Below are 25072 nucleotides of genomic sequence, written 5' to 3'. Positions count from 1 at the left end.
TACTTCCTACGGAAACTGACAAGAGCGAGAACCCTGTCCCTCATCATGATCTTATTTTATAGAGGGACAATCGAGAGCATCCTGTGCAGGAGCTTCGTCGTGTAGTACGGTGCCTGCACCACCTCCTCCCGTCAGATCCTGCAGCACACTGTGAGAGCACCTGAGAAGATCATTGATGTCTCTCTCTCTCCCCGCCCTTCTGGACATTTCCAACACCCACCTCACCCGCAAGGCTTCCAGGTTTGCAAGTGATCCCACTCACCAATTGCCACGGCCTCTTCAAATTGCTGCCATCAGGGAGGAGACCGAACAGTATTCGGGCCAAAACCCGCAGGCTCAATGACAGTTTCTTCCACCAGGCAGTCAGGATGCTCAACTCCCTCTCAGCTTCGCCCTCATCATCATTATCCCTCCCTGGCACCCACTACCATTGAATGTAGACCAGAAATTAAGCTCATGCACAAACTCCACTTTAAACACAGTGTTTCCCTTGCCCTTGCAGTACTGTGAACATTACCCAATTGATTATTCTGCTACACTGTTGAGAAATGTTTATCACTTCATTTATTGTCATAATACTCAACTGTATACATTGCTGCTCATAATGTCAATCCCACACATCTATGTACAGTATATTGTATATAGGAGTTGTAGTTCTTATTAAATTACCCATATTGACCATCAACATATCCATTTTCTGAGCCGCTTATCCTCACAAGGGCCGCGAGAGTGCCGTAGCCTATCCCAGCTGTCAACGGGAAGGACGAGGGGTAAAACCTCAACTGGTTGTCAGCCAATTGCAGGGCACATGGACACAGACAACAGTCCCACTCACAATCACACTTAGGGGCAATTTGGAGTCTCCAATTAATGTTGCATGTTTTTGGGATGTGGAAGGAAACCGGAGTGTCCGGAGGAAATCCACGCAGGCACGGGGAGAACAAGCAAACTGTACACAAGTGGGGCTGGGATATGAACCCCGGTACCTCAGAATTGTGAGGCTAACGTTCTACAGCTGTGCCACCGTGCCGCCTTGCAAAAAAAAAAAAAAAAAAAAAAAACAGTAATACAGTACAAATTACAGCTACTTGTAGGTTTAATTAGGAGAATAATTGCAAAAAACTTGGTAGTGGGATGAAACACCTGTGACCTCCCCAAAAAAAAGAAAATGCAAAGTTGAGGGGAAAAAGGTGAGAACATACGGCACTGGTTTGTGTTCTGCCATAATGTATTATGAAAGGAAATATAGTGGGTCATTATAAAAGTTTATCAAACAATACTGGTAAAAAATTAAATAAACGTTTACCCACTAAATATTGTCTATTATTTTGAGTTTTTTTCTGTTGTTATGGTGTTTTTGTGGATGTAAATTATAGATGTATAATATATTTTCTGAACCACTACTCAGTACATTACAAAAAATGTAACATCCCAAACAAGCACTACAGACAACAAAGACACACATTAACACATAACATTCATTTGCCACCAGAAAATCTTCCTTTGCAATGTCACATGCATAACAAAAAAAGCACACATATCCACAGGTGGCTCCCAAGGCAAGAACAGATTTCAAAGAAAGTTCTGCTGTTGTACATGTCGAAAAGCTAAGAATCATTTCAATCTATGCAGATTGGAGCCAGATTCCAGCTTTTTTTTTTTAAAGGCAACATGAGGGATGGCATAACGGTGCTATCAGGGTTTGCTACAGTGAAGATGAGCTCAGAAGTGAGTTGATGTTGCCAAAAATGCCGCTTAGCACTGAGCACTTCAATCGCCTTTTTGGCCTTGATGGTGTGCTCACCTGGGATGACCGATATAGTTTTCAGGGCCCGCAGAACCCTGAAGGTTCGCAGTGCTGATACATTGCCCAGGTCCACAAACTCTGTGACATATCTGTAAGGGAGGAGGCAGCGAGGCAGGGGAAGAGGTTCGGGGAGTGCAAGGTGTTTTCGGGATGCGCACATTCACACACACGCACACACACACACACACACACACACACACACACCACACACACACACACCACACACACACACACACAGCACAGACACCCACACCCATGGCATGGCAAAACAAAATGGGAGGGGTCACGGAAAAGGGAAGGGAACGGCAAATGGTCACACACAGGAGGATAATCTAGGGCAGCCTTACCTGGTATCACTGAGATAGTTTTCAAAGCTCTCAATACTCTGAATGTGCGCAGAGCTGAAACATTGCCTAGGTTTACAAACTCTGTTATATACCTGCAGAATTAAATGAACAGTTATCACAAAGCATCACTCAAGGATGTGCACACTCAACCATGTGAGGAAATAAAACACTGGTAACTCCTGTACACTGACAGAAACAGAAAAATACATGTGAAACTGTCCATCATTTTCAAGATGAGGAGCTACTGAAAATTTCATACTGTAAGACTTAATTCCCATCCATGATGGCCGTTAATTAATTAGTGCATTTTTCCAATCCCAGGCGCTGAGTGTTCTTGTCTATTCTTAGCTTCTCTTTAAGGGGGCTGAGAATAAAGCTTATCCTATATTTTGGCTATAATAATCTCTATAATATATATAATAATAAATAAATAAATAAGATAATATAATATATAATCTCTCACATGGATTCAGTAAAAATGTATCAATTTACTTTTCAAAACCTTGGTTTTGTCGTACGAGTGTCCAGAAAAGGCCCCTCTGAAAGCTACTTCAGTTTATCCCAGTTTTTGGATTCGCTTTGTCCATATTTGGCTTTCCTCTGATTGGTTACTTCCGTGTCACACATGTTCGTTATGTTGACAGCGCTGGACTGGAGAGTTTGGCGGAGATCTTTTTTAGTGACAAAGATAGTCTTGAGAAATTTGAATGACGTGAGTTCACGCCACTCAGCAGACGAACATCTGGACCTTGAGTGTACGTCGACAATTTTAATTCATATTTACTTTTAATCAATGATATGACGATGGAAGAAGCAGCATTGAGAACAATGTTGAATAAATCTCACTTTCTTAAGATTTTGGACCTATTTTTGGTCTGCATATTTTGCTGTGGCACAGGCAGGATTTTGATCTGGTTACTTTATGGTATTTCCACTTGTTTACTTTCTAGAGGTTTAGTAAGGGGATTTTACCTGATCTATGGGAAGTAAATCTTTTATGGAAACATCTTCACTTATGTGTTTGTTAAGGTGTGCAATTGCATGGATGAATAAAATAAAATTAAACTAATTGGGGAAATAAAGTTGATTACACATACTTAATTTTCAGATTTTTTTTTATTCCTGCGACCCTTGTGAGGATACGCAGCTCAGAAAATGGACAAATGGATTATTTATTATCGCCTTACTCAACATCCGGTGGGTCTGATTATTTATTTTTATTTTTTCAAGTGCTGAGTTGATTGGAAGCATTAGTTTTTCCACCCAAACCACTCTTATTTGGGAAAGCAACCATGCATCTCTCTGAAAGGTAGTAAGTATTCTCATGTTCAATTTCCACATTTGATTCAAGGTTGTGGACATCATCTAAAATGTAAATGTTCATTTTTTAATTCCATATTTAAGATGGTTTCACCTGCTAAACTAGAACTTTAGATCCTTGGTCATGTAAAGGAGGATACTGGAATACTAGCGGTAATCTTTCTGTGGAGTACAAGAGCTAACAAGACCCTGAAGAGAGTGTTTTGACAAAGCAATCCGTACTCCCTTCCTTGTCGACGCAGGCATCTTTCAGCAAATGATAAAACATGGCTTCACGTGGTGATATAAGGACCTTTATACAGAAGGTAACTGGTGAAAAAAAAGGGGATCCATGCAATGGCTCTCGCAGTTGCTGTGTTTGAGGAAACGATTGTTGAAACCTTTAATAGACTTGCTAGAAGAGGCTTAAAAGTGAATAGCCGGCAGACCACAATGGGCACCTGTCCTGCATTGTTAGTAGGATGACAGACATCTTTTCAGCTGCTGGGAACCTTTGGCATGTCAAGGGTGCACGGTCGTACCACCCACGCATGAAGCAACCTGCTTAGCGAGAGATTGTTTCAGTGTTCACAGAAAAATTGTTTGTTCGTTCTTCTAGGCATTACTGGTTAATAAGCACATGATGTGACACTTGTTATAAGCAGATATAAATGAAGGCATTCAAGTTTGAAAGTGGTATGAGTCCAGGCAGGATGAGAAATAGTCATTCTGGTCACAAGTGTTGGGTGCTCACTTTCTACCACTTCAGTGTCAACCAGTGCATGGAGGAAGGTGTCAAGAAACATGAGCCATTTCACACAGACCTTGCTGAAAAACAGAAATGAGATGCTGATCTTACAGTGAATTGGCCATGCACCAGGTACAGCATCGGCAAAATCTCCATACAGTATAGCAGGTTCTTGCAGAACGCAGCCACAGAAATCATCAAACCGGAGACCCCAGCTTTAAATGATGGTGCAGGTTTGGGTCCCAATGTCTTTGGATGTACATTGGGTCTTCATACTTATTTACAACCAGTTCCAACACTTGACTCCATGAATCTTAAGGAGCTAATCTAGTATTCGTGTCAAATGCATCTCAGCATGCAGAGTTTGTAAAATGCATTACAAGCAGGAATTGTATTCAGACATTGATTCCTGAACAATCCGACGTTGCGATGTCAAAATGGGATTTTCTTTTCACAAAGTAGTCGTTTTCTTTAAAAACTAATGCTTGCAATCAATTCACCATCCATAAAAAACGCATACCGAGCAGACCAATCGTAAGTTATTCATTCATTTTCCAAACTGCTTATCCTCACTCGGGTCACTGGTGTGCTGGAGCCTATCCCAGCTGACTGTGGCCAAAAGGTAGGGTACACCCTGAATTGCTCACCAGTCAATCACAGGGCACATACCGCACTTATAAAAAAACATTTGCACACACATTCACACCTACAGGAAATTAATAGTCTTCAATAAACCGACCATGCATGTTTTGCACACAGGCACGGGGAGAACAGGTAGATTTCACATAGGTGAGGCCAGATTTGAACCTGGATCTTCAGAACTGTGAGGCAGATGTGTCAACCACTCTTGTACCATGCCACCCATCATAAGTTAAATCGGGTCAAATCTTCTTCTTCTTCTTCTTTTCCTTTCGGCTTGTCCTGTTAGGGGTCGCCACAGCGTGTCATCTTTTTCCATCTAAGCCTATCTCGTGCATCTTCTTCTCTAACACCCACTGTCATCATGTCCTCTCTCACAACATCCATCAACATTCTCTTTGGTCTTCCTCTCACTCTTTTGCCTGGCAGCTCCATCCTCAGCACCCTTCTACTAACATACTCACTCTCTCGTCTCTGAACATGTCCAAACCATCGAAGTCTGCTCTCTCTCACCTTGTCTCCAAAACATCCAACTTTGGCTGTGCCTATAATGAGCTCATTTCTAATCCTATCCAACCTGCTCACTCCAAGCGAGAACCTCGACATCCTCATTTCTGCCACCTCCAGTTCTGTTTCCTGTTTTTTCTTCAACTTCCTATGGGTGCTTTGTCCCGGTCTCCTGCTATGGGGTTCTGGCTTTTACCTAAACCAGAAAGAAGTGGGCCTGCGCAGAGAATTTTTTTTATTTTGAAATAAATTAAGTAGTCTGGAAGACTCCCAAGAGTACAATAAGGCAAAATGTTTTTTCTTCATGCAGGAAAAAAAAAACCACACCTCTCTAGTACATATTGATGGCTTTTGATCAAATTTAAGATTAAATTAAATTTGCCTCATTCCTTTCCTTTTGTTTTGTTTGTTTTTGTTTTGGCCTCTCCACACTTGCACCTGATGCCTCCTTGAAGCTGTGCCACATGAATAGCATCCTCCTCTCTAAGAACTCTCATTCTGGAAAAGAATTGACTAAAACCGTTCTATGTTTCACTTTATTTTTCACTATTACCACCTTCAAAGGCTAATCTCAAATGCATCCTCCAGGAAAATATTAAGTACAGTATTTTTCTTTTATGTTTGGCCGTTTCTGATTTTGAAGTTTGCCCATTTTGTATGGGAGTTTCCTAATTAATGAAAATATGACTGTTCAAATTATGTGTGCGTGTGTTTATACGTACACTATATATATATATATATATATATATATATATATATATATATATGGGTTTGTCTTAAGATGTAAATAGTCTGAAATATCCATGGCTGAGAATGCCAGACAATTACTACAATATATGAAAGCTGTTGTTTTTGTTGGTCAAAACGTTAATATGAGTACCGCGCTGTTGCCGTCATGGAAATAATGACCTTTCAAACATGGCCACCGGGAAAAACGTCTTTCTATATGATTCATGGAAATTGTCTATTTTGAGTTCAGAATGCACCAGAAGGTGAGTGATTTGCACTTATGTACCGAAGAGGAAAACTCAACATCCATAAATCAAACATACTGTGGCGATAGTTCTGATATTTCTAGAGGTTGGCATAGCCATAAGTAGAGATGTCCATAAAAATGTAGGCAACTGGTGATTTCACTTTTGTGACCTAAAGCTACACAACATTATTTTTTCACCTCAGTCAGTATTTAGAGGTCTCCACTGAAATCAAATATGTTTGATTATACCACGACTCCTTGGGAACCCCGCTCGTCTCCAGGAGCCGCTACAGAGACATGTCTGCAACCAGCGAGTCGAGTCACCATTGGGTAACCATCTAATCTCCAGGATTTAGACAACATTCTTAATGTGTGTAAAAGTGCAATTACAAAATAAACCTAGGACATTTATTGAGGCAGTGGACATCCAGTATGCAGACTGCACACAAGTCAATTAGGAAATGAGAGTTTTTAAAAAACAAAATAATATACTGTAGATTGGCCTCCGCTTTCCAACACATTGATTAGGGGTAAAAGTGTAAGTGTGCCAAAATACTTACGCCATGAGGATAACACTAAAGTCCAGCCAGTTCCAAGGGTCACGTAGAAAGGTGAACTTCCCCACGCAAAAGCCTCTGGCTAGGATCTTTATGAGGGACTCAAAAGTGTAAATTCCTGTGAATGTGTATCTGGCAAATAAAAAACAGTGACATATAGCGTGTTACAAAACAGGCAGCAGCACATGACTTAGCACTGGTCCATCTGTCGTGTCATGTTTACATTGCAATCAGACATGCTCAAGGTAGCCGGTTTAAGCTTTGGTTACCATGATGAGCGAGGGCAGACCTAGAATGTAATGCTAAGCCGAAGGGTTACTACTACACCAAAGTGTGAAGAAAAAAAGTGAGTTATCATATAGAGAGTAAAAGCTTTGATTGTATTTCCAGTAATGAAGTTAGCACTACACCATGGCGCCACATTAGGCCTGCTGCACATTGCGCCATGCAGTTGAACCCTATTGAATCCGACCATTGCATGAAAATAAGAGTTTCAGACGCACCTCAGCACATTGTGCTACAATATATATGAATACCCTTAGCGAGCCCGTATAGGGATTTGATGCTGTGCGTACTTTATGGCATTTCTCAAACCATACAAACATACTGTACATTAATAGTTAAGGAAGAAGCGGGTCGCTAAAGAGACTGGACGTGGGCGGCAATAAAAGCAAGAGTGTGGCTATTTTAAAGCCACCTCACTGACTGGATTCATTTGAACGTACCCGCCGCTGGACGTACCGTTTGTGCGCCTTGTAGTCACGAGTTTAGTAACGGAATGGAAAAAGTAATGGAATTAGTGCACTGCTCCAATATTTTTGGAGAGTATAATGATGTCATTACAATTTGAAAACTAAAACCCTGCAAAAACGGAATTCTATTTTGAAACACACATCAAAGTAACAATTGCATTTATGACAACACAGAACCAATGACTCAATGAGAAAAAGAGAAAAGGGACTTACTCTACATTCTTGGCCCATTCCGGAGGGTTACTTAGGGTCATAAAAGCACAGTTGGTTAGGATGGTGAACATGATCAACACGCTGAACATCGTTAAAACACAACAGTCAAGGAACATAATGGAAAATTTATGTAATCGTGCATTGTAGACTAAAAAGAAAATCTGACCCTGATGTACCATCACCACAAAGTCCCAAAACATGTATCCTTCTTAAATTCAAGCTGTCAGTAGAATATTTCTTCAGTGCTGTCGCACTTGTTTTCATCACGAGCGACATCAGCCCACCAAGGGTCTGTTGTAACTGTGAAACCGTATACACGTATTGTCCCCTCATCATTTGCATTTCAATGGGCAGTGACTGTAATATCTTGATATTCGACACAACAGGTTGTTTTGGTATCTCTTTTTGTCTAATTAAGGCATTAATCGATATGAACCTCTCCATATATGCACTTCAAAAGGATATGAGTGTACCAAAACCTTAATAGCTATCCTCCTCAGAGGGTTGAAGGGGCTTAAGATGTACAAGGCAGGAGTGGCGTTGAAACGGAAGATTGCCTTCCCACGATTCAATACTATGAATGTCTGTAAAGGAGACAAGAAACAGTGAAGACATTCAAATATGATGATGTGCATGAAATTATTAATCTACAGTATGTGAACATGCGTGTGATAAACATCCTCAAGAGTGATATACCCAAAACTGGTATGTGTAAAAAGTGGTGCAAACTGAAACATCTTCTTATAATGAGGAGCACCCAAGAATTTATGTTTCCCAAACGCACGAAATTGTTCAGCTCATTTTGGCTGTTCTAGGAGGAGTATACGCAAATAGATTAATTTAGCATGGGCAATGTGATTTATCGAACCTAAGAAGAATTGCAATGGCTGATTTTGTGACTTGAAGTGCTGCATCTAAAAGACAAATGCAAATGAGTGGAGAACTGATAACAGATTTTCGGGACCAGTGTAAACATTATGGAAATGCCAGATGATTTTTTTTTGGTTGCTTTATACCCAAGCAGCAAAGCAATCTGGGACTTTATGAATGTATGAAATGGCAAGTCTGGTACACACACAGCCAATCAGGCTGTATTTGTTTCTTCCTGACCAAGCAGACAATCTCATGTATTATAAAACGGTGATATAATAACTTCCTTAGGCCTTAGATGTGTTTGGAGTGGATCTCTCCTGATTTTAGGGTCCGAAACAGGTTTGAAGTTATTAAATAATAAACACTAAGATGAGAACTCTTCTTGTGTTGGGGAAAACAGAGGTTTCCCTGAATCATGACGTGAAAAAGAATGTATGTTAGCTTACCAAAGAATCGCCCTGCGTAAAACCATGCAGCAAACACAACAAAATCAATGAAAACTTGTCCAACGAGATGGATTCAAACGTTCTCCAGCGAGCAGTACGTATTTTCCAAAGCAACGGTCCTGACACCGTTCTGCTCAGAAACATTGGGGTAACATCAGCGCATCCCCGAAAATGTCTGCTTGTCTTCAGTTTTGGGAGCTCATTTGTGGACAAGCAAGAGTATGAGATCAGCAGCAGAACATAATCTTTGTGTGTGTGCTGTCCTGTGTCAGGATTATCGTAGTATAGCACACACAATACGACCATTTTCTATCTACTTGTGGGGTCGGTCTCACTAATGTTTCTAATTCCATTCCATCAAATTTTACTTTTTATGCTTGCTCTGAGCTCCTAAATGGTCCTTGATCAAAATGGGCATAGATACCAAAAGAGCAAAATTTTCACCACTTTTACACGTGTTGCCAACAGCTGCATACAATCTGTTAAGAGTCAGTGAACATGCAATTTTCAGCCCTGTAAACATTTGGTAAGTTAGTACAAGACTACAACTTTGTAGATTGTGTGCATTACGCCCACCAACAGTACATGCAATCTGTTGGCGTGAACACCCGGGCCCGATACACCACCTCAACCCACCACCAATGTCATTTAGGGTTGGGTAAGGTTCCTATTTCAGAGTGCCAACGCGGTTGTACCACGTTTCACCGAATGGAAAGTACGTCCTTAGATGCAGCCTTCATTCTATCAACATAAACCGGCAGGCAAATTCAAACAGACCTTCTGATTGCTGTAATAGCTGTCCAAATCCTCCAGAGGAGTGGACACCAAACCTGGAGGGATGTCACCATAGATGAAGGGAAGTGATTTTCCTGCCTCCAAATCACTATTGGGTTTGGGCCCATTTTCATCATCGCAGTCGCTGCGCCGCTCGGCCCGTGGTCTCTGGGCCTCCTCTTCGGCGATGCGCCTCTCAATGGCGGCCAGACATTCCGGGACAAAGGGGCGGAAGCTGTCAGGACCAGGCGGTACCAGCAGCTGGGCCATTTTGTCATCCTGCTCCTTTAAGGCGAGAGTGACTCAGTTGGATTCGAGAACTGCAGTGCAGAAGGAAGTGAACGCAAATTAGTTGAGTTGTGTCATTTCATACCGTGTGAAATTATTTGACACAGTGCAAAAATTCCAAGTCGCAACACTGAACATCTTATAGACCAGCACACATTTTCCTTGGTACTGCTCTTGAAAAAAACAAAAACAAACTCATAACTCACAAGTACCATCATACCCTATGGAGGAGAATTGGGGTGACACAAAGATGGCTTCCCAAAAGCCCACGTGAGCCATTATCAGATCGCCTTCTGCACCTCTTAGTCCCCGGTTGTAGTAATAATTTTCCTCATGGGACACTATAGTGGCTCGGGCGGCAAGATATTTTCTCTGAGCTTTGTCATTGCAATGTATTTGCGCCCTGCTCCAATATGACTCGCTCAAGGACTTGGGTCGCTTTTCTATCCCGGTAGAACATGCCCTACTGCTGCCAGATTGGGGGGGGGGGATGTTTGGATTGGTCATCTTGTTACATCTGCGTTGCTGAAACTTCCCGCGATACAGGAGGCAATCACTTGCAGTGGGTCGTGTCCTGTCAAGTATGAATCCTACAAATGTGGTGAAGTGTCAGTGCATTCCATGTTTGCGGATGGCATGAAAACCAAAACAAAAAGGATGCTTGCACATTGCATACTGCACAACAATCACACCGAGGAATGAGGAGTAGCCTAACCTTTTAAAGTTTCTTTTCTAACCTCTTTTTCAAACTTCCTGTATTGATAGCACATGCTTGGCCATTGACATAAGAGTAACCCTGATGAAAATTAGTTGGGAAATGAATTATGACTTATTTTCAAGCTGGTCACATAGGCATGTCTTTTTAGCAAGGCTGCAAAAACAAAATCATTATTATTATTATTATGATTATAAATGCTACAGTGCATAATTCCAGAACCAACAGAATTTGAATGGCTTATGCCAACATTTTAGAACTTAAAGCTACTTGGATACTGACTTTTGGGATAGTCTATCAGTTTGATACTGTGATACTGCAAATTAAATCAAGACTCAATCTTGTTTCATGTAGTTTTAATAATACCTTGGCAAAGAGAGAGACGGTCAAAAGAGGTTACGGGGTGCCTGCGTCTCTGCCCATCTCTGAGGTACATGGAAAAATAATATTTTTTTCACCCCCCCCCCCAAAATAAAAGAAAAGGAGAGGAGGAAAGAAGAAAGATCTATTCACATGGTTATCTTGTCCTCGACAGAAAAAGGAGGTTGAAGACAGGATGAGTAAAGGGATGTGCACTCATCCGAATTATTGACGTCATTGTGTTGCTGTCGCACGTTGTCCTAGTTACTGCGTTACAGTAAACAATTAACATAATCTACAAAGTACATTTTGAAACCCCACACAAGAACAAGAACAAAGGACTATTTAACAAAGGAATTTGGAGTAAATAAACGATTGGCTAATGCCATACGAGGGTATATTGACTGTAATTAGTCATTTTGCCATGAAAATGCACACTTCTGAAATCACAACTTTGCTCAAACTACTTTAAAGTGAGTGTTTATCACGAATGAAAGTCATTGAAAAAACGACCTTGTCACTGACTTCTTGTTTCTGTAACTGTCTGCAATTGTTTACAATTTCAAATGCTCACTTCGGCAATGTGTGGTTGACCCCTGGCATATGACCTTTTGCCTCCAAACAGGCCACACAACCATCTGTGGCTTAGAGGCTATCAGTGGAAAACACAGCGATCCAAATCCAGGCCCAGAAACCGCACGATTGTCGTTCAATACACTAAAATGTAAAGGACACGTCATCCAAACCACTGGTAATTCAAAACAAGTTCTTAAATAAACACCAAAGCAATAAGAGCGTCACATATTGCACTCGCTTATTTGAAGATGCTTCCAGTATTTCCGCGTGAACCGCTGAAAGAAGTCTGGGCGTGTCCTTGCCAGATGTGTCTCCAGTCTTTGCTCCCAGAAGGGAGCGGCCACTTGTCGCAAAATAGACAAGTGCCTTTTATTTTTCAATGAATAACGACGGACTCGGTCCCTAGTTGATTTCAAAATGCTCACGTCCCAATCTCATCCCTTGGTTGACCTGACGTGACGGTGGCTGACGGGCTAATATAGGAAGCCCGACGTTATTTTTCGTCCATTTTGTCTTCGTCACCGATCAAATATTATGATATATTTACTCCTCGCTAAGAGGAGGGGGAAAATGACTCACGTACCTTGAAAGTAATCGCTTTTCTAAAATATTTGTTGGCCACGCGAGCGATTGTCAAACATACAACAGGTTTGACAAAGATTTGACACGATTAAATTTTGATGAAATACGAATAACATTAGAAATACTAGAAAGGCTTTCATTTGAACTGACTCGTTTCGTGGCTCCACCATTCCAGTTGTAGCATGTTATTGACACCTGGCGACTACAATAGATGTTTTCTACACGTCAGTGAGGAGATGATAGATACTCACCATCATTACGACGTTCCACTTGGAACCTTCAGGTAAAATCCCTTCTCATCTTTCGCTTTTTCTTCAAACCGGATTGATTGACAGGACAAATACGGCAAATGATAAAACACATCTCAAAATCCTAACCCCTCCAGCCTCCCATAAAAAAAAAAGAGAGACGTATATGTCTTGCTGCTAATTAGGAGCAGACATTGGTGTCTTTTCAGGGTGCCTCGATCAATTTTCGCCGCTTGCTGTCGCTTGGGCTCGGGCAGAATGGACGCGCAATGGTGGCATGAGACCAAAAACCTTCGAGAACGTCAACAGGCACCGGCAAGGAGGACAAGTCCACCTGCTGTCAGATGCAAGAAAAACATTTACCCACCATTGTTTCGACGGCTCATTTATTCCACCTTGACATTTTTATATTTTGATTTGACCGAATATTGTTTTATAATATTCGTCTGACTAAATGGGTATATGTCATGGATAATAACGGAGAGCATTAAAAAAAAAAGGGTCTAAGAGTGTCTCCTCGCTTTGCCTTAGGAAATGTTGCCACCTGTTGGCTCGCTGTTCATATTGCGTACAAATGCACCCCAGACTTACATCACTTGCATACCTTAAGCCAGTGTTTTCCAACCTTTATAGAGCCAAGGCCCATATTTTGCAATTGAAAAATCCCACGGCACACCAACAAAAGTAAATGTCACCAAAAATGGATCAATTAATTACTGTATGTACTTCCTACCATCTAATAGAAGAGGATTTTTTTTGGGTTCTGTCTGTCATTGTGCCTCACTGGCATAAATAGATGAAGAAAGATACATAATTTCTTGGAACAATTTTTTTTTTTTTTTAGTAATTACATAAAATTGGATAACTTCCCACGGCACACCTGAGGAGCGCTCACGGCACACTAATGTACCCCGGCACTCTGTTTGGGAATCACTGCCCTAAACCTCATGGGCCAGTCCAGATTTGAATGTACAACATCACTCAGGGGCCACTCGTGCACGGGTTAGGGCCAATGACTACCAGTTGGTGACCTGGCAGTCAGAGTAACATGGAACAGGTGGGTTTTTACAAGGCTCGTGGTGGTGCCCTTTCCCGGCTTCTGTGGCCCCTAGCATACACGATATACTGAAAGTAACATTTGACATGGCAAGCAACACAATTTTTGAAAAGGGGAAGGGGCATTGCAGGACAAAGTGTGGGTGTTTAAAAGCCTGAAGCCCACAAAGATGTGACACCCCTGACAAGTACTAGGACTTACAAATAATAAATAGATTTTATATAAAGCTTTTCTTGATATGCAAAGACACAGAGAACCTCTTTACAACTAAAATAGTAACAATATTACTCTTCATAAGGCTGTATAATGATTTTTCAAAAGCATAAATGGCTTGTTGCACTTTTTGCTCTGTCGATGTCGAATTTCTGAGGATATCAGATTACTGGTCCTCAAGTAACTGCTTTAAAACTTGTCAACATCCTACACATTGCTGCTATTTTGGTTCTTAATGTGGAGAAGTGATTTTGTAAGAGTGCAGAGGTGGATCTGTTCTCTTGTGAGGCCATGCCAAAGGCCACCCGCAAATCTCAACCAACCTGAACTATTTGCTCTATCTCTGCTAACGGAGTTGTTATGCTGCAATTGTTCAAAATTATAAATCTTGATAAGTTTTAGTGTGTTTAAAAAATTTGTGTTGAAAAATTTCCAAGTGGATTTTTCTCTAAGTGGCCTTCAGAGGAGAAGGCATGGACAGCTGTGCTCGAGTTTCAATAAAGAGCTATTGTGATTCGTTATTCTTCCTCATTTTTTTTTACATGACAATTATTTATAGCACTGGCTTTCCATTCCACATATAGTTCAGTGACAATGCCCATTTCTGAAAACTATTTAGAAGTCTAAATCCTTCCAACTTGTGGGTTTTCTCCGGGCACTCCGGTTACCTCCCACATTCCAAAAACATGCAACATTCATTGGACACTCTAAATTGCGCCTAGGTGTGATTGTGAGTGCGGCTGTTTGTCTCAATGGCAACCAGTTCAGGGTGTACCCTACCTCCTGCATATTAACAGCTGGGATAGGCCCAGCACACCCCGCGACCCTCGTGAGGATAAGCGGAAAAGAAAATGGATGGATGAAAGCTTTTTCCTAGAATTAGTGGGGCTCGTTTGTACTTTTGTGAAAATTGCAGCCTGCTCTTCCTTTGGTTTTTGGTAATGAGGGGTCTTCTTCAAATTTAGCTTTTCATTCATGCAGTCATTTTCCGAGCCACATATCCTCACGAGAGTCGCGAGAGTGTCGGAGCTAATCCAAGCTGTCATCGGGCAGGAGGAGGATTACACCCAATCGCAGGGCACATAGAAACAAACAACCATTTGAACTCACAATCACAGCCACGGGCAATTTAGAGTCTCCAATGAATGCATGTTTTTAGGATGTGGGAGGAAACCGGAGTGCCCGGAGGAAACCCACGCAGGCACGGGGAGAACATGCAAACTTCACACAGGTGGGCCGGGATTTGAACCTCAGTCCTCAGAACTGTGAGCCAGATGCTCTCTCGCTCACCGTGCCTCCACTTTTTGTGTGTCTTTGGACAAAAGTAAAATACATTTATATCCGTTATTTATACAAATATTTGATATACTTAAACGCAGTGGAAGCCTAATCTTTGGCTAGGTCACGTCTCATGTTAAATAAAAATAAATAAAGTTTCTATGGGTGCGTTGTCCCTTCCTCATGCATTCACTGGGTGGCAGGAAGTAGACAGTAGTCTGTTTTGACAAATGCGGTGTTGGGTAGTGTGTATACCCTATTAAATACAAACACAGTATTGATTTAAAGTAACTTTATGAAAGCTGAGATGAAAGATAAGAACTGACAGAATTGCTAAATTTTTCTTATGAGCATTTTACATTGCGACAGCTCGTCATTGGCACCTGCTGTAAATGAAAGATCCAGTTCTTATAATCTTCCAGGCAAGTACACAAGACCTGCAGAGGGTCCACCAGGTCTCCTGAAATGTAATCATAATTAGTATAGCTAGTGCAATTTTGTGGAATTAATAAACTATGTTTACATACCTCGAAGCTCAAACTCAAGTCGTCCTGGTCGAGTTGATTTCTCTGTGACTTTGACACAGTGACGAGGTAGCTTGCCCTTTTAAATAGGAAAACAGCAAATTAATACTGTATTACAAATATCATAGTTGCAATGAAAATGACTCAACATTTATTATGAAATATATTTATAGTTGCAGTGGTTACAAAGTCACATTATTTTTTGTGTAATGCGCATATACATAAGTGAGAGTACTCCATCCATCCATCTTCTTCACCATTTATCCTCACGAGTGTCACAGGGAGTGCTAGAGCCTATCCCAGCTGTCAACGGGTATGAGGCGGGGTACACCCTGAACTGGTTGCCAGCCAATCGCAGGGCACATAGAGACAAACAGCCACACTCACAATCACAGCTCGGGGCAATTTAGAGTCTCCAATTAATGATGCATGTTTTTAGAATGTAGGAGGAAACCGGAGTGCCCGGAGGAAACCCACGCAGCCACGGGGAGAACATGCAAACTCCACACAGGCGGGTCTGGGATTGAACCTGGGAGCTCAGAACTGTGAGGCCAACGCTTTACCATCTGAGTCACCGTGCCGCCCTGAGAGCACTCTAATCCATTAAAAACCATACCGAACTTTGAAACCGTTTCAAGCAGAGATAAAGTACATAAAATGAGCTCATTTCACTCTTTTCACATATTTGTATCGAATACTATCCAACAACAAATTTTAATCTTCATTCTCGACATATAGTAGAGGGCCACAGTGGATTCATTTAGCAGAATTCTTGGTCACCACTGGGGGGGACCTAACCGTGTTCTGTCAATGAGGGGTGACACCTTGTTCTGACCAGATATCTGGTCTTCGTCAATCTAGTTGATCTGTTGTGAAGACACTCAATCCTGAGAGAGAAAGTGTTGCAATCTTTTGAATTCAAAGGGAAATACGTCAGCACATCAAAGAGGCTATCAACAATTTTGTCTCCTTTTTGATTACTCAATTTATTATTTTATTTCACAGGAAAGGATGCTATCCTGATAAAAAAAAAAAAAAAAAAAAAAGAGTCCTTTGAATTTGCCTAATTTAAACGTGTACATCAGTTACAGATGATTAAAATGTCATTAAATGACGTGACGGGAGGAGGAGAAGCTTTGTAAATATTACGTCATAGTGTTGTCATTTGAACACATTTCAATCATGTTCGACTGCTATACATGTTCAAATTCAGTCAATTCTATTGATCAATGGAGTCGCAGACACGCGTTACATGTTGGGGGATTCGTCCACGGTCCCCGACATCTCCTCCGGGATCCTCAGGGTCTCCAATGCTATTATGCTCCAACAACCAGCTGCTGCTGCAGACTAATAAAACCGTTTTAAATTTAGTTAATTTGAACATGCATCCGGTGCGTGATTACACTGTTAACATGACATAATTTACCGCTCCCAAAAAAAAAAAGTCATTTGACATATTTTAATCAAGAGCAACCAATGTACATTTAAATTAGGTAAATTCAAAGGACTCTCTTGATTACATGTGCTGGAGTCACAACAAGTGATTGTGCAGGCCAACCGGCAGCATAAATTATCTCCTTGGTCAATTAACGGATGCCCTCACAAATATCAGCGATTCGTTAAATACACTGATTAAATTCAGAATCCTTGCATCGTTTACATTGTTGAAATCAAATGTTGTCAGAGATGAATTGTTCATCAGTGGTAATTGTTCATGTATCCCTGATGTGCAGATTTAGTCCAACATTTTCTCAGCCTCACCTCTAAGTGTCGCCAAAGCACCGCAAGCTGTAGAAACGTGCGTATGCCAGCAATGATGTTGGCGTTTCACTCTTGGTACGTGTGAATTTTTCTCTGAAAAAGAACTTGCGCCACCTTTTTGTGCGTAAGCACCTTTTGTACATTAGGCCCCTTAGTAAGTCAAGACAGACATCCTATGGGCTTCATCCCAGGAATTCTATCTATCTATCTATCTATCTATCTATCTATCTATCTATATTCCGTTTCTAAAATAGACGTATAAAGATATGTTCAAAGTTAAAAAACCCAGACTCCTTTAAAAGAGGATTGTATAAGCAAGCAAGCTATCATTAAAATAAAGTACAATAATAACGGTAAAAAATTAATTCATGAATGTTCTTTTTGGGGCTAACGAACAACTTCACCTGTGCACTAATCATGCTCCAGTCGTATGGCACACCTAACTGATAACAGCACATGTGGTCATTAACAAAAATGTCGATATTTTGTCATAGCAAATCTTCATGCAATGTCTGTTATTTTCTTCAAATGTCAATATAAAATAATGCTTTCCAGAACTGTATATTAGTATACAAATGATAATGGAAGGAACTTCTCCCATGGAGTTAGCTGTCACTACCTGGTATGTGATATTGAGGTTCTTGTTGTCCACTGACAGCAGCAGAATATCTTGAGGGAAGAGTATCATCAGTCTTTCTTGGAGGCCCTGCAAGAACAAACCCAACTTCAAGAAAACATCTATTGCAAAGCGACAATATAGTTCATTGAAGTTCCAAACCTCAAATTTGGAGTATGACCCATAATTTCAGAAGAAAAACAGGCACACCCGCATTAAACATGTTAACTGTCAATAGGGGGCAGGCTGGTCTAAGCCCCTTGCCACGCTGGTGAGAGGTTGACTGCATGACCTTAGCCCAGGGGTGTCAACCCCATTTTTGTCCTGGGCCACGGTGGGGGTATGTTTTCTATCAGAAGGCCATTATAATAATCAATGTTTCATGGACTCATCATAACAATGGCGCTGGTCAATAGAGGGTTCTAGGGTACTGTACCACTGCTCCTGAGGCATCTTGAAAAAGACTGAAAACATCCATCCATCCACCCATCCTCTTAGCTGCTTATCCTCACAAAGGTGTCTGGAGTGCTGGAGCCTATCCCAGCTGTCAATGGGAGGAGGCGGGTACACCCTGAACTGGTTGCCAGCCATTCACAGGCCACATGGAGACAAACAACAGTCGCACTCACAATCACACCTAGCGGCAATTTAGAGTTCCCAATTAATGTTGCATGTTTTTGAGATTTGGGAGGAAACTGGAGTCCCCGGAGAAAACCCACAGTACTTGAGTCATGCTGCCGAGGTCATACAAGTTCACAGTTTGTGTCACTTTACAGCCAATAAATAAAGATGATACCTCTCTTTGTGTGTTGACGATATGGACCACTGAGATGTATCCTGGCTGGCCCATGTGTTGAATAGGCGACCCCTCCCACCCCCATATCGGAGCATGCATCAAGTATTTCTTCAGCTCCTCTCTTTTCCAGTGCTCATCACAAGGCAGCTGCAGACACAACATAAGAAGAGATGAAGTTTCTTCATCCTGTTCGCAACTTTGAACATTTTGATTAGTCACTGGTCAGTCATTACTAGATAGGAAAGAGCACTGTGAGAAGGACTTTTTGGTCGAGTCAGAGTCTTGCATCTCCTGTCCTTCAAGTGTTTCATCCATGTCTGTAATTCTGCAGCATTAGAGCAAATGAAGATCTTCGGGTCCAACATTGAACCTGTACAATACAAAGAACAAGACGCATTACTGTGCTACTTGATGCCCCCCACGCAATTGTTCACACTTTTTGATACCACCGCACTATGAATGTCACCGACTAAATGAAGTACTTTCCTCCAACTTAAATGAAATCAGTGGCAAAACACTCGACAAAATCCTCCACCAAGTATGACGGGTTTTTTTTTAGTCGCCGTAGGTTAGATGTAGGGTTATGGTGTGGTTTGTGGAGGATTGGATCTGTGTAAACTTTGGATTACCGTAGTTTTGTGACCGTCGTATTAAAAGGCGCAGTCTCAGTTGTGTGTGCAATTTCTGTGTGTAACACGTACACAAGGCGCATCGTATTATTGGGCGCAGGCATGGTTGCGGGGCGTGTGCTTGGCGTCCTCTTCTATGCACATAAGGTGCCACCATATTATAACGGACCTCGTCCATTTTGGAGAAGATGTAAGACTTTTAAGTGCGCCTTATGGTCGTGAAAATACGCTAGGGTTGATTTGTGTTTTGCGCACTAATATTTTTGCAATGTTGTTAACGGAACATTTGAGGTGTTTTTGAAGCTTGCAGGTTGGGTCCTGTGTTGGTTTTACATTTACCAGAACCGGAAAATTATTAATTGGATTGGACCATGTTGCACACTTACCGCTGATCTCAAACATGTGAGGTGACTCAGAGATGTCACGCACCACAGGGATGACCTGAAAGGAAAGGCCGGAAAGTGGAAGCATGCCCTGGGGGAAAAAAAATTAAACCCCTTTGATTAGCCACCAGCTTGTAATATACATCAGGACACACAAGAAGAATATGACAGTACCTCATAAATGAAGTCTTGGTGTGTGTAATCGAGGGAGAGGAGCAGCAAGTGGAAAGAGAATAAAACCAGGAAATGCTCATGTCTCTCCTGTGTAGAGAAATGAAAGTGATGAATAACGATGAGTATGGATACAAAAAAAAAAAACAAAAAACACACACACACACAAATGTGGAAACAGAAATAGTGTACAACTCTAATACTAAGAGCTGGTGTAACCAAAGAGTTAGGTCCGTTCAGAGCATCACATTTGAAAGGTCCAACCTTTTTTTTTTTTTTTTGCGGAAACATTGCGCATTTTGTTCTCACAATAAACTGAGAAATGACTCAACCTTGTTATCACAAACTGTTAAAAATGTTTGATAAAATCAAGAATTTCCTAATTTCAACAATAATTGTAAATATATGATTATGGTCAACAGTCTTGAGTGTGCAGTTTGACGAGCTCATCTAGTCTTGTCCACCCATCTGACCTGAGAGTATTTGCAGTGCAGAAAAACAAGGGCGGAGTGGACGATCTCTCCATGCATGTGAGCAGGTCGACCCTCCCAGCCTCTGATTGGCTGCTGGGAGTAGATCCTCTGGTGCAGTTCTTCTCTGCTCTTGCCCCACACCACCACCTACAGACACAAAAAAAGAATCACACCATATTGTCAATCTTTTGGAAAAGGACCTGCATTTCTCTGGAGCAGCCAGAAGAGTGACTAGGAAGTTAAAGCCTTAAAGTTAAGGCTTGGGTTCCTATCTCCACGCCGGCCTTCTTGTCAGCAGTTAGCATGTTTAGCCTATGCTTGGGTGAGTTTTCTCCAGGTACTTTGTTTTCCTCTCACGTTCCCAAAACATGTACAATATGTTGGGTTCATTGACTATAAATTGTTACTATGTGCCCTCTCACTGGCTGGCAACCAGTTCAGGGTGTACCCTGCACCTTGTCCCAAGATACCTGGGATAGGTTCCAGAGCTCCTGCGACCCTTGTGAGGATAAGCGGTGAAGGAAAATGGATGGATTATATCGTCAAGGAAGTCAGCAAAAAGAGGATGGCAACCTGTATGGTTAGCAACTCACGCAAGAAAGACAACAACGAAGACGCTGAACTTCTCCCATCACTGCAAAACTGAGAAAAGACAGGTAGGCTAAATTAATAGTTTATCTAGCTGGTGGACTTGTTTGGGAGGATTAAAAATAAAAATGATGTGATTATGAACGTTTTAGTACATACTGGAGTTCATGACTTGAGACTTACTTGTGACTTGCATATCTGTGATTTAAAGCCACCTGTTGACTGGCCTGGGCGTATCCCACCTTTTGCTCAAAGCCAGCTTGGACAGCGACCCTCATGAGGACAAGCAGTATGTAAAGGGATGGAGGTCTGATTCAGCCTTCAGAGTAGGGGTTGTCAAACATTTTAGGTCCATTTACAATATACACCTAAAATCCATGGGAATTATTTACGTTTTTAATGTTTTAAACTAAATATTCATGATCTGTTGATTGCAAAGGAATGGAACCTAATTAAATCTGCCATCAATTCTGGCTAGCGCATGTTGGGATGTAAGATTTATGCGAAAATAAAGCACAATTGTATCAGATTTTTTAAATGGCCCAAAGCTAAAGTAGGGAAAAGTCATTGGTGTACAGTAGTGTGTCTGTTCTATTGGAGCAATTTTGCAAGTGTGCATTTCAAAATAGGGTTAATTGAGGATATCATGTATTTCCACATTATGCATTTGGGGGGGGGGGAGAAACTCATACTGCTTTTTTTTGCTTGATTTCTTTTGAATGTGCTCGTAAACTTGATATTTTTGAAAAAAAGTGTATGCTGTAATAGTTGGTGAACAGATCTGGTTTCATATTACTCAGAGCCCTTTATTGAATCCTCAGTCCTTCAACAAGTTTAGTCCAACTATTGCAACGACTTTAACTTCCTTTAAACTTTGAATCATAGACAAGGAACGCAGAGGGAGTCATTGACTGAATGTGTTTTTAGAACCCGAACAATCTTGTGGAAGTCATCTTAAATAAGTCATGTGGTCTGCGGAAAAGGCTTCATCACTGCAAACAAACACACACACACACACCGACGTACAGTATGAGTAAGCTGCTGTTCCAGCTGCGGTACTGAAGTGTGCCGTGATGGTGGCGGCTTGTCGTTTGCGCTGCTCCTCGCTGACACTTGTAGCCTGGTCTCTTCCAAACTCCAGACCCTGACAACAACAACAACATTCAGACCTGTGAACTAGGACGTTCAGCATGTACGTATTGGGTGTGACTATGTGGGGGGTTTTGTCAACGGGCCAGTCTTGTGCTCTAAAAACAAGACAACTAAACTGACTGTCATGAGTCCTGCCTGCAGACATAATCAGATTATAACCAGACCAGACACACAAACTTTGAAACATACACCTTTTAACCTGTTTGTATATAGTTGTTCAGCTGTGCCCCAATTCTGCACAAAAAGATCCATCTGAATGTTAGTTCGGTAGAACAATGGTAGCGATCTTGAGTTTCATTATGAGTCAAGGGATAGTCACTCGGTCACGAAGGAAAATGTCAAATACTCATTTAATCCTGCCTTCATCCGGATCCACCTCAAAGTTGAATTCTCGGGCCACTCCCACTCCCTTCCACAAGGGTAAATTCAAATCTCTTAAGTAGGTTTTTTTTTTTTTTTAAACATACTCCTGTTACCGAACAAATTGTCAACTGTAATCAAAAAGACTTTATGATCCTTGGTGGAGGCCAGAAATTGTTGACTGAGGCAATTTAGAGTCTTCAATCAACACGTGTTGTGATCAAATGTGCAGTGATGCTACATGATATTTAGAATGAGCTTCACGCTACAGTAGTGATCGATGGTTAAACACACACACACGCTCAAACACAGACTGATGGCTGCAGTTGTAGATTAGCCTCTTGTAATCTTGTAGTCTTCAAATGAGCGGGGATTTGTCCCGTGATTGTCAGTCGTATTAGCGTCCTCCGTGCTTTGGCCAGTGTATTGTTCTAATCTCCTAATCACATAAATGCCACATGAATGAGCTCCCAAATTTGTTGCGTAAATATGAGACAATTAGTTCACAATGTGCTTAGGGCAGCAAAGCATATGGATGTGAACGTGGTTTGCAAGAATCTTTTAGGGTGTCCATGGTGCCCCAGGGCCCCATCATTGCCCACAACTATTTGTTTGTTCTGGATCTTTTTTAAAGCTACATTGAAATATGACTTCAGCAGAACATTGTTCATATAAAATTGGAGGCACAATGAGAAGCGAACAATTATAAAAGGTTCGATCATAAAAGCACAACTGCACACTTTGAAATGTAATCTTTTTAACCATTTCCATTCATGTAAAGTTTAGCATAGGTACATACAGAAAATGTAATTTTGGTACATAGGCATTGATCTAATTTAATAACCCACAATTGATCTTGGCTTGTATGACTTACAAAAGGTTAATTCTGAAAGGAAAACCCATGTTTTGGTGAACTCATGCTGAAGAAGATATTTTGGATTGATTTAAGATTTAAATAAACAAGAGCTAAAGAAGTGGGTCCCACATATTTCAGTTCTTTTAGGCGGCCCCTTGGTTGACCCCCCCTGATTTAGATGCTTTCACAATGTTGTTGTGCCCTCCGCCTCCCTCTTGTACATCACTTAACATAAGGAGACCAAACAAGACCACGAAGGTTGAAACGCAAAACCCTACGAGGGAATGTACGTAACAGCAAGAACAACCAATCTACATTTCTCACCTACACGCAACAATTCTTTCCATGGCTTGTTCAAGTGTATACTGCTTACCCTGAACGGTCTCCAGCGAGTTCCAGGAGCTCGATCTCATCAGGACCCACTTCATCCACACCGGTGTGTCTCTGGGTCAAACTGCAGCATCCCATTCTTGACCAGGTCTCCTCCTTTCTTGCCCTGACCTTGTCAGATCCTACACAGGAGCGTGAGCACCATCTCCTCACTGTGTGTTTGCCACATTCAAAACTGGCACAAACACACAAGAAGGGCCCAAAAAAGGAAATAGGGTAGAGGAGAGGAGGAGGAGCAGCAGTTGCTAATCTCTAGACCCCCCTCACCCCCCCCTTTTTTTTTTTTTTAAACACAATCATATAATCTATTTCCATCAAGCCTGGCACATGAAAGGTGTTCTGGTTTCTGAAGAGGAATTGGAGAATGAAGAAATAAATTGTGATGCACAGCGTGGTTTGTTTGTCGCTTCCTTCCTGTCAGCTGCATCTCACTTTGGTTTTGTCTGTCTCTGACGTAAAAGCCTGTCTAGAAAATAACTGTTTCGATGCAGTCAACCTGCCTTAGATTACTACTACTCTCCATACTGATTTTCAAATTATGATTATTTTTGCAGGATGAGTCAGCAAGCAAGCAGAAGAGCTAGAATCTCGGGTAACGTGAACACATTTGGAACCTTTCATGTCTGCGTGATCTTCTGTTTGCTCAAAGTGACTCATGTCACATGACATTCCAGAAAATAAATATATGGATTGAAACGTCTCATATTTTGTCTATTTAGACTGCCATAGAGTGATTCTCCACATGGAACTAGTATAAAATTGTCAGTTTTGCTTTAAAAACACCTTGGTTTTGTCATAGGAGTGTCCAGAAAAGGCCCCTCTGACAGCTACTCCTGCTTGACCCAACTTTGTATCTGCTTTGTCCATATTTGGCTAAGACTGCCCATTTTCCTCTGATGGGTTGCCTTCATGTAGGAGACCCCCTCGTGATAGCACAAATGTTTGTTATGGTGACAGTGCTGACTCTGGACCAGGAAGAGAAGGTGGAGATCTTCGCTCGTGACGTTGATAAGCTTGAGAAATTCGATTGACCTGATTTTAGCCATCTTGGCAGAAAAACGTTTGGAACTCACAGTACCTTGGCCAAATTTAACTCCTATTTCACATGTTTACTGAGA

The 25072-nt window shown here is 41.4% G+C and overlaps 2 protein-coding genes and 1 long non-coding RNA gene across 4 annotated transcripts in view; 1 reads left to right on the top strand and 2 right to left on the bottom strand.

Annotated features, from left to right (window-relative positions):
• Nucleotides 1–12867, bottom strand: part of scn1lab (sodium channel, voltage-gated, type I like, alpha b) — a 44046-nt gene extending 31179 nt beyond the window's left edge. The window contains exons 1-6 of the mRNA XM_061835973.1: nucleotides 12711–12867; nucleotides 9942–10258; nucleotides 8312–8429; nucleotides 7846–7936; nucleotides 6884–7012; nucleotides 1805–1896 (exon numbers count right to left, since the gene is read on the bottom strand). Of these exons, the coding sequence (XP_061691957.1) occupies nucleotides 1805–1896; nucleotides 6884–7012; nucleotides 7846–7936; nucleotides 8312–8429; nucleotides 9942–10208 (697 nt within the window). The 5' untranslated portion in view covers nucleotides 10209–10258; nucleotides 12711–12867. The remainder of the gene's footprint in view (nucleotides 1–1804; nucleotides 1897–6883; nucleotides 7013–7845; nucleotides 7937–8311; nucleotides 8430–9941; nucleotides 10259–12710) is intronic.
• A 2723-nt stretch (nucleotides 12868–15590) lies between these two features.
• Nucleotides 15591–25072, bottom strand: part of LOC133509168 (pleckstrin homology domain-containing family N member 1) — a 9801-nt gene continuing 319 nt past the window's right edge. Inside the window, exons 2-11 of one of the 2 annotated variants that reach the window (XM_061835939.1) lie at nucleotides 23938–24076; nucleotides 22223–22340; nucleotides 20609–20755; nucleotides 20139–20225; nucleotides 19968–20055; nucleotides 19186–19322; nucleotides 18953–19099; nucleotides 18160–18246; nucleotides 15783–15858; nucleotides 15591–15715 (exon numbers count right to left, since the gene is read on the bottom strand). In XM_061835939.1, coding sequence (XP_061691923.1) covers nucleotides 15600–15715; nucleotides 15783–15858; nucleotides 18160–18246; nucleotides 18953–19099; nucleotides 19186–19322; nucleotides 19968–20055; nucleotides 20139–20225; nucleotides 20609–20755; nucleotides 22223–22340; nucleotides 23938–24032 — 1098 coding nt within the window. In that variant the 5' untranslated portion in view covers nucleotides 24033–24076 and the 3' untranslated portion in view covers nucleotides 15591–15599. Of the gene's footprint in view, nucleotides 15716–15782; nucleotides 15859–18159; nucleotides 18247–18952; nucleotides 19100–19185; nucleotides 19323–19967; nucleotides 20056–20138; nucleotides 20226–20608; nucleotides 20756–22222; nucleotides 22341–23937; nucleotides 25059–25072 lie in introns of those variants that run through there. The other variant, XM_061835943.1, reaches the window with a different exon arrangement.
• LOC133509187 (uncharacterized) overlaps nucleotides 22249–25072 on the top strand; it is a 9488-nt gene continuing 6664 nt past the window's right edge. The window contains exons 1-2 of the long non-coding RNA XR_009797258.1: nucleotides 22249–22388; nucleotides 24509–24546. This is a non-coding gene — a long non-coding RNA (uncharacterized LOC133509187). The remainder of the gene's footprint in view (nucleotides 22389–24508; nucleotides 24547–25072) is intronic.

Source organism: Syngnathoides biaculeatus, chromosome 2, assembly GCF_019802595.1.
Source record: "Syngnathoides biaculeatus isolate LvHL_M chromosome 2, ASM1980259v1, whole genome shotgun sequence".
NCBI classification, from domain to species: domain Eukaryota; kingdom Metazoa; phylum Chordata; class Actinopteri; order Syngnathiformes; family Syngnathidae; genus Syngnathoides; species Syngnathoides biaculeatus.
This window is presented reverse-complemented; position numbering and strand designations above follow the sequence as displayed.